The sequence below is a fragment of the Cetorhinus maximus genome, chromosome 2, assembly GCF_964194155.1.
Source record: "Cetorhinus maximus chromosome 2, sCetMax3.hap1.1, whole genome shotgun sequence".
NCBI classification, from domain to species: Eukaryota; Metazoa; Chordata; class Chondrichthyes; order Lamniformes; family Cetorhinidae; genus Cetorhinus; species Cetorhinus maximus.
The window spans coordinates 192,081,418-192,095,448 of NC_135880.1; the positions used below are offsets into that span (position 1 = coordinate 192,081,418).

Consider the following 14,031-nt stretch of genomic DNA (forward strand, 5'->3'; position numbering starts at 1 on the left):
TGGGGAAGTAGTGCCAAGTTTAACAGTAGCACCTCACTTATGTTCTTTGAGTATCTGGTTGGCAGTCAGATTGAGAGCATGGTTAGAGCAGCAGAGCTACACTATAGCCAGGGTGGTGAGCTGGGAGGGAGAGACTGCAGGTTGGGTGGGACATCATGGAGGCTTTGGAAGGTCATTGGTTGGGGAGCGAAGGGGCAGACAGGACACCACATGACAGGAATGTGCCGTGAGTAGATCAGAGAGGGAGGCTGACTGCATGCTAGCTGGAGTATCTGCTGTGTCTCAGTTGGTAGCATTCTTATCTCTGAATCACAAGGTTTCAGGTTCAAGTCCCACTCAAGGGCTTGAGCACAAAAATCAAGGCTGACATTCCTGGGCAGTACTGAAGGTGTACTGCACTGTCAGAAGTGTTGTCTTTTGGATAAGATGTTAAAACTGAGCCCCCATCTGAGCTCCCACCTGCCTGCTCAGGTGGACATGAAAGATCCCAAGGGACTATTTTGAAGAAGAGCAGGAGAGTCTCCCTTGTGGCCTGGTTAATATCTATCCCTCAATCAACTTCACAAAAACAGATTATCTGGTCATTGTCACATTGTTGGCAGAATATAGATGTTAGTGTGTGATGCTGACACCAAAGGAGAAGCAAGGGTTTGCATTTTGTGCTTCACGTGTGGTGACTCCCCTGTTGGTTGAATACCAGCGTTGGCTGGATGAGACCCTTAAATGGGCACTAATCATCCAATTAAGAAGCTCAATTAGCATCTGTGCAGGAGGAGTGTCCATGAGGCTTCCCATCCCGGATTTAATCAGGCGGAGGGTTGGGGGGAGGTAGCGGGATCCCCACCCTTCTGCCTGATTAAATGTTGCCCCCACACTCCCACCTCCAAATTCACCACTGAGGAGGAATGTTAAACTGTGGCCACTCTCTCCAATATTGCTGCAGTAGATGTGACTTCTGGATCAAATTTCCAAAGGTTTCCAATTACCATCTCCCACATAGATTTACAAGAGGATTAATTCGAACCTTGTCACTTGTCAAACTGTCACCCTTCAACTTGTTGCTGTTGCAATACTTTATTCAAACAATGATCTTTCAGGTCATGGCTCTTGGCAACTCTCAGGTGAATTTACCTGCGTGGCAAGTTTGGCTCCAATGTTTTATTTGTACAAGTTGACTCTGGCAAGACTCAATGTCATCATCCAATAACACATCACCAGTTTCAATATGTGCTCCGAAAATGCCCAGCCTTCCTCACCACCTCTTTGACACCCAGCCTTCCTCACCACCTCTTTGACACTAAACACTGTTTAGTAGATACGTGCAGAGCATCAGCCTTTAATATTAGGGATAAAACAGCCTTTGGGTTTTCCAGAATCTCCACAATTCTCCAAGTCTGGCCTCTTGCCTATCCTCACTTCTTTCCCCCCACTCCCCACCATTTGCGGCTTTGCCTTAAAAGCTGCTTAGGCCCTAAGTTCTTGCTCGCACGCTCTCTCTCATGCTCTCAATAGGTAGGTGTCAATGCCTTTTGTCTGATCGCACGCCTGTAAATTGAAGCTTTACTATGTTAAAGGTGCTATATAAATGCAGGTAGTTGTTGAGTTTCCAAACTTTCACTGGCATTTGTTTTCAAGTTATAGATATCTCCGTTCAACTGACAGTAACATCCACCAGTGTATTGAGCATTTACTTCAATAGTATTCACAGCAATAATTTCCAGGCTTTTAGGAGAATGAACAGGGTCTCCAACTGATGCCCTTGTACAATTAGAAAGTGGGAAATTCCCTGACAAAAATAGTTCAAGTTCACAACAGCCCCAGATACCTTCAATGGTTTTTTTCCATTGGACCATGAGGGATTGTTTGCAATAGACATTCAGCAGATTCCACCCCTGCTTCATCTTATTAATGAATACGTTTAAGAGTCGAGTTTGTGCCATTTTAATAGAAAAATACAAGACTTAGGCTCTGCCTATTTAACCAATCGTAGTCATGAAGCAAGTGATGTACGTCTATATACTTACAAGCAGACAGCCCATTGGATGAGCATCGGACTGCATGAGCTTAAGATCTGGGGCAGAATTTTACGTCCCGTGGGCAGGCGTACGCCCGATCCGTTCAGGCGTGAAGTAGCGCATGGTGACATCGGGTAAGCGTCCCGACATCATTGTGCACTCGCGCCATATTTCCACTGGGGGGTCTGAGCGGGTGCCGGAGCTGTGCCCACCATTAAATAACAGGCCACTTAAGGCCATTAACACTCCTACTGATGGCGATTTTTCATTGCCTGTGCAATTTCACGCTTGCACGGGCAAAATGGGCATGCGGCCAGCCGACATTTTCAAAAACTTCATCCACAGAATCAAAGAGGTCACCAGCATCGCTGTGTGAGTAGTGAGGATTTTGGTAGATAGTTTGTGGCTGGTGACTAATTGGTACTTGGCAGCTTCATCTCTGTTTGGGCGTTCATTCTTAACATTTCCAGGATTCACTTCAAGACTCCAGGTCTCCAAGCACCCCGGAGAAATCAGCCTATGTGGACCCGTCCAGATAACAGGCAGCCTTCCATTACCATGGTAATAGGGATTGTGGTCTCCGCTAGTGGAACCACCTCTGAGGAGGAAGAAGGGAGAGGATGCCAGGTGTCCCAATGCAGCTTCCACAGGGGTGACCTGTGGGAAGAGAGGCGCAGGCACAAGGGCCAGCAGGAAGCCCAAGGTGGAAGGGGGCCACAAAAGACACCACTAGACTGCTGCTAGCGTTTACAGGCAGTGATGCAGCTACCTCATTATGTCCGACATGCATTGCTGAAGGAGGCTCTGCCTCTCAAGGGAGATCGTAACCTCCATTTGTCAGATGATTGGGCCTGGGATCAGCTCCGACTGTGTGGGTGGGGACCCCATGACAGTGGCTCTGAAGGTCACAGTGACCCTCAACTTCTACACCTCCGGCTCTTTCCAGGGCTCAGTCGGGGGATCTGTGTGGAGTTATCCAATCAGCTGTTCACAGTTACGTCAAGCTGGTGACAGAAGCTCTGTTCATGTGAGTACTGACCTTTATTCTTTACTGTACAGACGAGGCCAGCCAGGCTGAGCGAGCCAGAGGCTTTGCAGTGATTACTGGGTTCCCCCGCATCCAGGGTGCAATTGACTGCACACGTGTGGCCATCAAGGCACCAGCGGGTCAGCCGGATGCCTTAATTAAACAGGAAGGGATTCCACTTCATAAACGTGCAGATAGTGTGAGACCACAGGATGCAGATTCTGCCAGTCTGTGCAAGGTACCCTGGCAGCTCCCATGACACTTACATCCTGAGACTCTTCCAGTTGCCGAGGCTCTTCCATGCTCCAGTCCAACTGATGGATGGCTGCTGGGTGACAAGGGCTATCCATTGAAGAGGTGGCTCATGACACTTCTCTGTTACCCAATAACAGAGGCAGAGAAGCGTTACAATACATGCAGTGGTAGAGAGGGCCATGGCTCTTCAAGATGCACTTCTGATGCCTGGACCCCAGGGGGAGCACTACAACACCCCCCCCCAACCCCCAGAGTGTGTGTCCCTGATAGTGGTTGCATTCTGCGCACTTCACAATCTGGCACTGACAAGGGGGGAACTGGAGGAAGAGGATGTTGATGCAGCTGCACAGGCCACAGATAATGAGTCCAGTAATGAGTCAGAAGAGGAGCACGGTGAGGAGAACACTGAGGGTGTGGAGGCAGACCTCGGTAACCTCCATGGAGGCAGCAACACCAGGGATGCCTTCATCCAATGCTCCTTCAACAAGGCTGCCAAAGATCTGCTTCAACCTCACGCCAGGGCTGCCGCCTCTATCATGGATGTCTGAAATGACCCTTTCATTTCATGACCCTTTTTAATCCAAAGAACACTCATTGCCTGTGCAATTAAGTTCAGAGCTACTTATGTCCAGCATTACATATTAGCATTCCCCGCACCAATAAAATGAAAAGGTGAAGCATACTCAGGCCATGATGACAGAAATAAAATTTTTATAATTTTGACAGTTCCAAACTATTCACATAACCTTCTTTGGTCTTCATCCCCAGACCAGTACAGATAAAGGAAACATAAAAGTGAAGATAAAATCTTCACTTAAAATCACCCGTAAACTCGTGTTCATGGTGCCTTTGAATTACATTTGTGAGTGCCATGTCTTGGTGCTGCATTGGAGGCTCTGCTGTCTCGTTGGCCTTGATGACCTTGGCAGTCATCCTCTGGCTAGTGGAACTTCTGATGGCCCCACCTGGGAGAGAGCGGCCAGTTCCACAGCTGGCATCTCCCCAGTCGCCACAGCCTCTTCGGATGCCATAGTCACTGGCGGAGAGGCAGGGAAGCTGCTTCCATCACCCAGAACGCTCTGAGAGGAGCCCGCAGAGACTACAAGCAGCTCGTGCGCTCAAATTAGGTCACTCTGGACCTCCCTGCTCGCAATTGATGTTCAGGCACCTAGCTGGGGTACTGGATGCCTGATCCATTCCCACAATGGGACTGACCACCTGAGGTTATTGCCTGTGTGAGGGCTTGCAGGTCCGAGCACAAACCCGGGAACCCCTGATGCTGTTCCTGGAGCTGCCTCTCCATGAGAGCCACCACTCTCTCAATGGAGGAGGCAGTGCGCTCGGCCATGAGGGTCAACGCAGCGCTCACGCTCCGCATGGAGTCCTCCATAATGGAGGCCATGGCACACAGATCCTCATTGATCCCCGCCAGATTCTCCTGCACACCCTGGTGGACATCCAGCATCTGCTGCCTAATGGATGAATCCAGAAGCTTATCATCTGCCTTCAACTGAGCATCGTCCTGGTCCCCAGCGGTCCTCTGAGTGCCGGCGCCCTGGGCACTCTCTGCCCTCCACCTGCACCTCAAGCGAATGTGAAGTGCCCTCACGAATATGTATCGAAATTCTAGCCGCCGAACTAATGCCCGTCGAGGTGCTGGTATCTGCGCTGTTGCCTGGTTCAGAGAGTGGGTATGACGCAGGTGCAAATGAAGCTCAGTGGTCCTCCAGCGTCAGGGTGGCCCTTCAGTGTCCGCAGGGTGAACGCCTGCTGGTGAATCTAAGGGAGAGCGAGGACATGTCTTTAGTTAAAGTCATCACACTGTCACTGTGCGTGCCAGGCACCCTGGTGAGACAGTAGAGATCTGCATCCTGGTGCCATCACCTTCCAATGATCAATGGGGACTCCAGGTTCGAGGCTCACATCAATGAAGAGAGTACACAAGAATGGTTGCACAATCTGAAAGTCTCACCTCTGTGCACTGCGCTCTTACCTTCGTCTGGCACCCCCGCCGCTCCACGCCCGGTTGGAACTTGAGGGTGTCCTGATCAAACCTGCTGAGCAGCAGGAGGTTGGGCTGCCCTCCCCCTGTACATGCCCTCTCTGCCTGGATATGGCTTATCTTCTCCTGAAAGTACAGAGGAGCATTGATTAGTCCACTTTCTGCCTGCGGCGCCATTGCAGTCTGGCCAACCCCAGGGCACCTCGCAGGGCACATCCGAATCGTGGCCCTTGAGCACTCGGTCCAAGCAGCCAGGGCTCACCCCCTTGGCCAGCTCCAGCGGCACTGACAGCTGACCCTCAGACTCTGGCACCCTGAGGTCCATCGGGGGGGGAATGGCCACACCTTAACACATCTGCACACTGACCCATGCCAACACGGTACTCACCCTTTCTGAGCACAGCGGGTCATTGAAGCGCTTCCGGCACTGCACCCAGGAGTGCCGCACCACGACCTGGCTGCTCACCAGTGCTGCCACCTCTTCCCATGCCCCCTTTGTGAGGTGTGGTGGCCTCCTCCTCCCATTTCTGGGGTCAAGGGTGTCCCTCATGCCAGCCACCTCCTCCACGTGGACGGCGAGGCACTCGTCGAAAAAGCAGGGGGCCGAGTGCCCGCCCGACCTGCCCTCCCGCCTGCCTTGTCCACCAACACTCGACTCCATATATTCGGTTTGCGCACACAGAGGAGACGTCCTTCTGTGGCAGCCTTCCAGGAGCTGCCTGAACTGTTTTCAAACCAGCCGCTGGGACGCCCCCCACCCCCCGACCGCTCGGCCCTTCCCGGCCAGTGCAGAACCGCGTTTCACGCTGGACAGGCCTTAATTGGTTGGAGAGCGATCACCGGTGGAGGACCGTTTTCCAGCCACACCCAGGCCCGCCTGCTGCATCCACCGGCCCACCTCAAAATCCTGCCCCTGATGTCCTTCATCAAGCTGCCCACGGACCACTGAGACCCACCGATGTTTATACCCACGAAGCCCACGTGCTGCCTGACAAGCTATTGTCTTCAGGCCTGTTTTCATGTGAAACTACAGCAAAGGGAATGAATGAAAGGCACTTTTATGGGTGAAAAGAAAAATAAATCATTTGCAATTATCTCGCGCCTTTCACAGCCTTAGGGCACCACAAAGCACTTTACAGCCAATTAAGTGCTTTTGAAGTGTAGTCACTGTTGTAATGTTGGAAGTATGACACCAAGTTCGTGCTCAGCAAGCTTCTAAACAACAACATGAAAAGCAACGGATAACCTGTTTTATTAATGATGTTGGCTGAGGATTAAACACTGGGGGAGAAAGCCCCCTTCTCTTCTCCAACATAGTATCACGGTTTAATATTTCACATCAAAGAAGACAGCTCCAAAATTACAGCACTGCCTCAGCACTGACCCTCCCAACAGTGTAGCGCTCCTTCTGCACTAAGTCTTGGATAGTGCAGTGCTCCCTCACTTCTAATCATCTGACAATGCAGCATTCACTCATACTGTGCCTTTGACAGTACAGCGCTGCCTCAGTACTGACCCTCCGACAATGCAGCACGTCATCAGTACCACCCTCTGTCAGTTCAGTACTACCGTGGCACTGCCCCATTGAAGGAGTGCTCCCTCAATACTGCCCCTCCAACAGTGTAGTGCTTTCACAATACTGACCCTCCAACAATGCAGCACTCCCTCAATATTCCCCTCTGGCAATGCAGTTAAAAACAGAAAATGCTGGAAAAACTCAGTAGATCTGGCAGCAACTGTGGAGAGAGAAATACAGTTAACGTTTCCAGTCTGTATGACTTTTCTTTAGTGCTAAAGAGAGGTAGAAATGAGATTGATTTTATACTATGTAGGAGGGGATGGAATAGGTGGAGCAAATAGAAGGTCAGGGATAGGTGGGAGCTCAGGAGAGATTTGACAAAGATGTCATGGACATAAGACAAAGGGGGTGTTAAAGATTAAAGAGGGTGCTGATAGTGGCATAAAAGTAAAATAGAATGTGTTAATAGCAGAACAAGGGTCAGCGCCCTGTGAAAGCAAACGATAAGAACAAGTGACAGATAGCCCTGTGGGGTGGGGGCGGTGGGTGGGTTGAGGAAAAAAAATTGCATTAAAGAAGGGGTAAAGATGGAGGAAAGAGTTCATGGTCTGAAGTTGTTGAACTCAATGTTAAGCCTGAAAGACTGTAAAAGTGCCTAATTGGAAGATGAGGTGCTATTCCTCCAGTTTGCGTTGGGCTTCACCGGAACATTGAAGCAGGTGAAGGACAGACATGTGGGCATGAGAGCAGGGTAGTGTGTTGAAATGGCAAGCAACAGGAAGGTCTGGGTAATGCTTGCAGACTGAGCGAAGGTGTTCCGCAAAGCAGTCACACAGCCTGCATTTAGTCTCCCCAATGTAAGGGAGACCACATTGGGAGCAACGAATGCAGTAGACCAAATTGAAGGAGGTGCAAGTGAAGCGCTGCTTCACCTGAAAGGAGTGCTTGGGCCCTTGGACGGTGAGGAGGGAGGTGGTGAAGGGGCAGAAGGTGCCATAGGAAGGGGATGAGGAATTGGGGGGTATTGTAGAAGTGGACCAAGGTGTCACGGAGGGAACAGTCCCTATGGAATGCCAACTGGCTGGGGGGGTGGTGTGAGGGGGAAGATGTGTATGTTAGCAGAATTATGATGGAGTTGGCGGAAATGGCAGAGGGTGATCCTTTGAATGGAGAGGCTGTTGGGGTGAAAAGTGAGGGCAAGGGGGACCCTATCATGCCCTGCGAGGGAGGGGAAGGGGTGAGGGCAGAGGTGGGGGAGATCACAGAATGGGTCAGACATGGTTGAGGGTCCTGTCAATCACAGTGCGGGGGAACCTCACTTCAGGAGAAAGGAAAACGTGTCAGAAGCACCATTTTGGAAAGTAGTGTCATCGTAACAGATGCAACGGAGTCAAAGGAACTGGGAGAATGGGATGCAGTCCTCACAGTACTGCCCATCTGACAATGCAGCACTCCCTCAGCACTGCACGTCTATCAATGCAGCATTCCTTCAACATTTCCCTCTGACAATGCAGCACTCCCTACTTGAGTACATCCTTGAGGAATCTGGACAGGATGGACTTAATCAAGAATTAGGGTTGCATTTTCTCTCTGTTTCTCAAAACCATGTTACCTGCACTGTCCAGCAGAGTTTATTCCTAACCCTCAATGAGTTATGTTTGTATTTGTAATTTCAAAGTAATATTTTATAATCCGATGGATTTGATTATCCATTCAATATAAATAGTTTGTTGTTATTTTTGTTGTGTTATACACCAGCAGATAACCAGTAACTCACCAGATAATCAGTAAGCAGTAACCAAGGAAGTAAATCACACACAAAGTCAAAAAACACTTGCACGCTCTGCTTTTCATCTTAACGCACAGAAAGTTCGAGTACACGTGCGTGTGTCGTTTGAATATCTGTATTGAAATCACATGCCCAATGATGGTGTCTATTACTCATTTTAAGTTAGCAATTAAAAATTTAATTAGCCATATCTGAATTCCCATTTAGTCACAAGGGGCTAATGGCTAATGTACATAGATCTAAAACCTAGAGAATTTGGACTGATTTGAAGAATATAGGCTGACATACCCAGGTGCAACCAGAGAGAGAGAGAAATGTGGAGATATTTTTAATATTTGATTTAAATAGTTAGCATGCTCTTTCAGAATCTCTCTCACATCCTGTATAAATATTTACCTGTCACAAGTTGTTTACCATATCAAACTCCATAGAGATAATTCGCCAGTTAAATGGGTTTGAAATTATGGCGTGTGGTGTTTTGTAATGTTCAGCCACAACATTTAGTAATCCTGCTTGAATAAATATTGGTCTTGTCAGGTTAAATTGCAAACAATGTGTTATCGTTGGCAACGGGAACACCCTGAGGAACAGCTCCCTCGGAGAAACAATCAACAAATACGATGTCGTTATTCGGTGAGAGATGTGCAACTGCTTTAATCAACTATATCATTTTGGTGTCAGCCATGTCTCAGTGGTAGCACTCTTGCTGTTGGATCAGAAGGTCAAAAGCTCACGGCTCATTCCAGAATGCCAAGCACATAATTTATGCTGATACTTCAGTACAGTAGCAAAGGAGGAGCTCCTAAAGTGCCACACTCTCTCAGTTCCACACTGCAGTACTAGCCTTAACTTTCATGCCCAGGTCCTGGAGTGGGATTTGAACCTACAACCTTCTGATTCAGAGGCAAGATTGCTACTAACCAAGCTATGGCTGATAAAGCAAGCTCAGGAATGAGTTGTGTTGCAAATTTGCTGTTACTGTAATTGCAACTAAAATATATATGACCAACATTATCAGAGTAATTTATGTGAAAAAGCTTGTTTTTTCCTTAACACTAGTATGCCTTTAACAAAATATAATTTGACAAAATAATGAAAAGAATAACTTTTCTCCTCTTCCTCCCAACATACTTTCAATTAACCGATCTGGTTTCTCTCTCTTTCGGTCTGGGTATCTCCTCCATTTCCATTAGCTAGGATCTGCTCTCTCAACATCTCTGACCATGTGAACAATGAACGTTATCTTTGATCACCAACTCCACTTAATGATTGGGACTGTGACATTGATTTGTTTTAATCAAAGACCCTGACTTACTTTGCTCTGCCAGTGGATTCTGTGATACTGGCAAACTTTCAGTTTCTTTCGGATTTTCACTTTGGACTGGATGAGGAATTTGGACTATGGGACATTTATCATGCTCTCCTTTTGGCAGATTTCCTCTTCCAAGAAAATGATCTACATGGCACAAACGGATCCTCTCTCCAATCTTCATTAGATATGTGAATGCACCTAGTCTCTTTACAACAACTGCAAGAACATACATCTCCTTAAGACCTTAGTAGTTTTCCACCATGACCCTCTGACCAGCATGGAACACTACCTTTAACTCCTCTTGTATCATGACTCATATTCACTTTGTTTTGTTTTTCTCTTACTTTGCTATTGATGTCAGGCTTAAATAAGCTAAACCTTGTCCTAGGAGTGAGTCTAAACACTAACTTGAAAGGTGACCACCTAGATGTAGACTGTGGGTTGTTCTGTAAGAGAACAGAAAATGTTCTAGCCTAAGAGGAAAATAATTCCCTTGCAACCTACAACAATGGTCCAGAACTGCCATGCAGTGTCAATCTCCATTGGATTGCCAATTTGCTCCATTTTAAATTTAGCTTAGTTTGGAGCTACATGTTTATTATCCAGACGTTGATCCCAGGTCTGGTGACAAATGTTCAGCGCAGCAGCTCCGGAAGTCTTCCAGTGCAGGGCAGCAGTGTTGGGGGGAAATGAAGGTACAATGCCCTTTTTATGGCACTAGCTGCTGTAAACCAGGTAAATTTAAATGTCCCAGCCACTTTGAGAAGCCAGGGAGAAGATAAGTGTGGAAGCAAAGTTGTTGAGAGGTTAGGGCGGTTGGGTGGGTGTCAGGTGGTCGGGGGGGGTAAGGGAGGGGCAGTGGTCGGGGAGGGTCAGGAAGGTAGCCGGGGTTGGGTGATAGGAGAGCGGTCGAGAGGTGGGGAGATCTGGGGGGGGGGGTGCATGAGGGGCTGCTATGGGGATGGGGGAGTAGTTGGGTTTGGGAGCTAGGTGGGGGGGGTGAGGGGGTTTAGTCTGGGGGTCTGATTGGTAGCCGGGGTGGGGGGGCGGGGGGGTGGTGTAGTTGGGGGTCAGGACAGGTAGTCGGGGTGCTGGTGGGGGTTGGGTAGGGTGGTCAGGGGTTGGGGGGGTGGTCAGTGAGGTAGGCAGAGGTGCCCAGTGTTTGCGGGGAGGGTGCTGTGGGGGTTAGGGGGGTTCAACAGTGTTTCTACCCAGGAATTAGAAACGGTTTTAATCCTTCTAACTTTTCCTGGGTACATATTCTGCTCAGACATTTGGAACCATCCGAAGTCTCCGATGTAATCAGAGTATTGGATAGTTCCAGGTACAGGGTAATTACTCATTGAAAGGTTAAAATTCCTGGGCAATTCAGGCGCAGTTCCAACATGGGGACTTACAGGGGGTGGGGAGAGTAGCAAGGGATTCCCCCAGCTCATGTTCTGGGGTACCTCCCAGGTATGACCCCCCCCCAACCCACACCGCCCTGGAGATCGGAGGTTCTGGGCCTAACTCTTCCTGCCATTTCCATGGCTGTGGCTTTATGACAGGCTTCCTTCCTCATTAGCTTACTGCCTTCGCTCAAATGCTTGGCCTGGATTTTATTGTTCTTCAGCCTCCTATGAATGTGTCTCTTTGGTCAATTTCTAAGTTTGCTCCATCTCTGATCACTTCCTTGTTTACTCTCTAATCACATTCATTTTCTTCCTTCTGTGTCTGCCCTCAAAGAAACTCTCCCCCAGTCACTAGTGATGATTCTTTCAAATTCCCAACTGTCCATTCACCATCACATATTTGCAGCTACCAGTTTTCTCAATCACACCCCCGCCTCCACCTTTGATGTCCTTGTCCATAATAAGTCCCTGACTCTCTCCCACCTGGGTTATCCCCCAGGTATGGTCCTCATCTCCACTCCCTTAATCCCAAATGATTCACACATAAACATTGATGGCAGGCAGTGGGTTTAACTAATCTCTGCCAGATCTGGCTGAAAGTTGTTCTGTCTATCAAAACTGATTACTATTCCAAGATCATCTTTGAATGCAAAGATGATCCCTGGTGACCCTTCTCACCACAAACCATCTTCTCAAACCCCTCTCCCCTGCCTCTTCTGCCCTTAGCTCTAACAACAAGTGGAAGGATCTCATGGACTTTTGTTACTAAAATAGAGTTCATCTGTTCAGCTACCTCTACTGTTTCCTTCCCTTCCCCTAGCCCACCAAACCAAACAAGATCTCCCACCCTAGCTTCGAACTTGTGTCCTTCTTATTACCCCCTCTCGTGCTCTCTGAGCTTGTATTATCTATGAGACTCAGTTCCTGACCCCTCAACTCCCTATTTCCACCAAACTGCTGACCACCCCTGGCCCTCATCTTAGCTGATAGCTTTAGCAGTTCCTTTTCTTAGTTGCTGCCCACCTCTCCTTCAAATCTGCAGTCTGTACACCCCTCCTCAGAAAGCCTATCCTTGACCCTCCGTCCTTGCAATCTACTGTATCACCACAATCTCCCTTTCCTCTTCAGAGTTCATCACCGTGTTGGCATCTCTAAAATCCATTCTCATTTTTCCCTCAACTCCATGTTCAAACCCTCCAATCGAATTTTACACCCCTCACCCGCAGCCACAAAACAGCAACAGTCCTTATCAAAGTCACAAATTACATCCAATGTGATTGTGACCATGGTCAACTATTCCTCCTCAATCTTCTTGTTCTATCTGCAGCCTTTGTGACATCATTGGCCACACCATCCTTCTCCAACACCACTCCACTGTCATCCAGTTGGGTGGGACTGCTCCTTCCTGATTCCATGACTATCTAATCTGTTGCAGCTTGAGAGTCTCCTACAATGTCTTCTACAGAGCTTGAACATTACTGAAAAGGGAGACATGTCACTGGGTTGAGTACAGTTAAGGAAGCTGTTTCACACTGCTACTATGCAGTAGCTATGCGAGTGGTACTTTCCAATACAGGATGCTGCTATCAGTCCACCACACAATTGAGCAATGCCATGTATGAATTTCAGTGCTGGTGTGATGCCAGCTACATAGGCTGTATGTTCCAGTGATTGGCTGATGGAATCAAACAGCATGCTCCTGCGGTTCTTCATATTACGCAGAGTACAGACTGTACTCAATCAACCCACCCTTGCATAACCCAAAACCTGACTGTTAGATGTGATTTTGCAATTGGACACCAGTATTTATACCTCAAGCAACATCATTTAAACAAATTATTTTGTCATTATCACATTGCTGCTTATGGGAACTTGGCCTGCGCAAATTGGCTGCCACATTTACCACATTACAATAGTCACTACACTTCATAAAGTCCTTAATTGGTTGCAAAGTGCTATAGGATATTGTGTAATTGCGAAAGGCACTTTATAAGTATAAATCTTACATTCTATGTCACTGCTCTTCATCGGGTGAATGTTTGCAGGGGGGCACATGCTCCTCCTTTGCTGGTTATCTCCCTCCCATTATGTGCCAGCTGCTCTTTAAGAAAATTGCAACAAGTGAGGTCAAGAAGATTGTGAGGACAGTAACAGCTTTTGAGTGTAGGTGTGTAAAAGGAAAGAAAGTGCCGTGAAATATTCCTGCAGTTTATAGACAGCCATGGAGAGCAGGGAGGTGAAGAAAAGAAGCACCAGGTGGGTTGTGCAGGGCTGTGCAGAATGTGTAAGAGACGCTAAGGGAGTCTTACCTTGCCAGTCTTGGTGAAGTCGTTAGGTTACTCCCTGCACTGTGCCCTGATCCTGAAGGTGATGCTAATCACATTCACATGTGCCAACTCCTGCCACACCAATTTGCTGTAGTATTCATTGATTATCTATGGATTTGAGGTTTCCCCTTCTGTTCTCAACTTGCTTCACCAGTATCTCCATGGCTGTATATGAAAAATCTCACAACCTGGCTGGAATTCATCTGGACTACAACCCCCACCACCACCCCTCAACCCTAACACTGTGTTGCTTTTCTGTTTGCCATAAAACACCTCCCCTTTCAGCTGCTGCAGGTCCTTAAGAACCTGTTGCAATGTTGAATTTCCCATCTCCAAGTTCATGAGCTGTCTTTAAGGGTGTATGTTTTAGGCTGGACTCACCTATATCTTATAA

General features: G+C 48.1%; 1 protein-coding gene across 1 annotated transcript in view; it reads left to right on the forward strand.

Annotated features, from left to right (window-relative positions):
* Positions 1-1,992: 1,992 nt before the first annotated feature.
* LOC144691533 (CMP-N-acetylneuraminate-beta-galactosamide-alpha-2,3-sialyltransferase 4-like) overlaps positions 1,993-14,031 on the forward strand; it is a 64,856-nt gene continuing 52,817 nt past the window's right edge. The window contains exons 1-2 of the mRNA XM_078559702.1: positions 1,993-2,006; positions 9,145-9,240. Coding sequence (XP_078415828.1) covers positions 1,993-2,006; positions 9,145-9,240 — 110 coding nt within the window. The remainder of the gene's footprint in view (positions 2,007-9,144; positions 9,241-14,031) is intronic.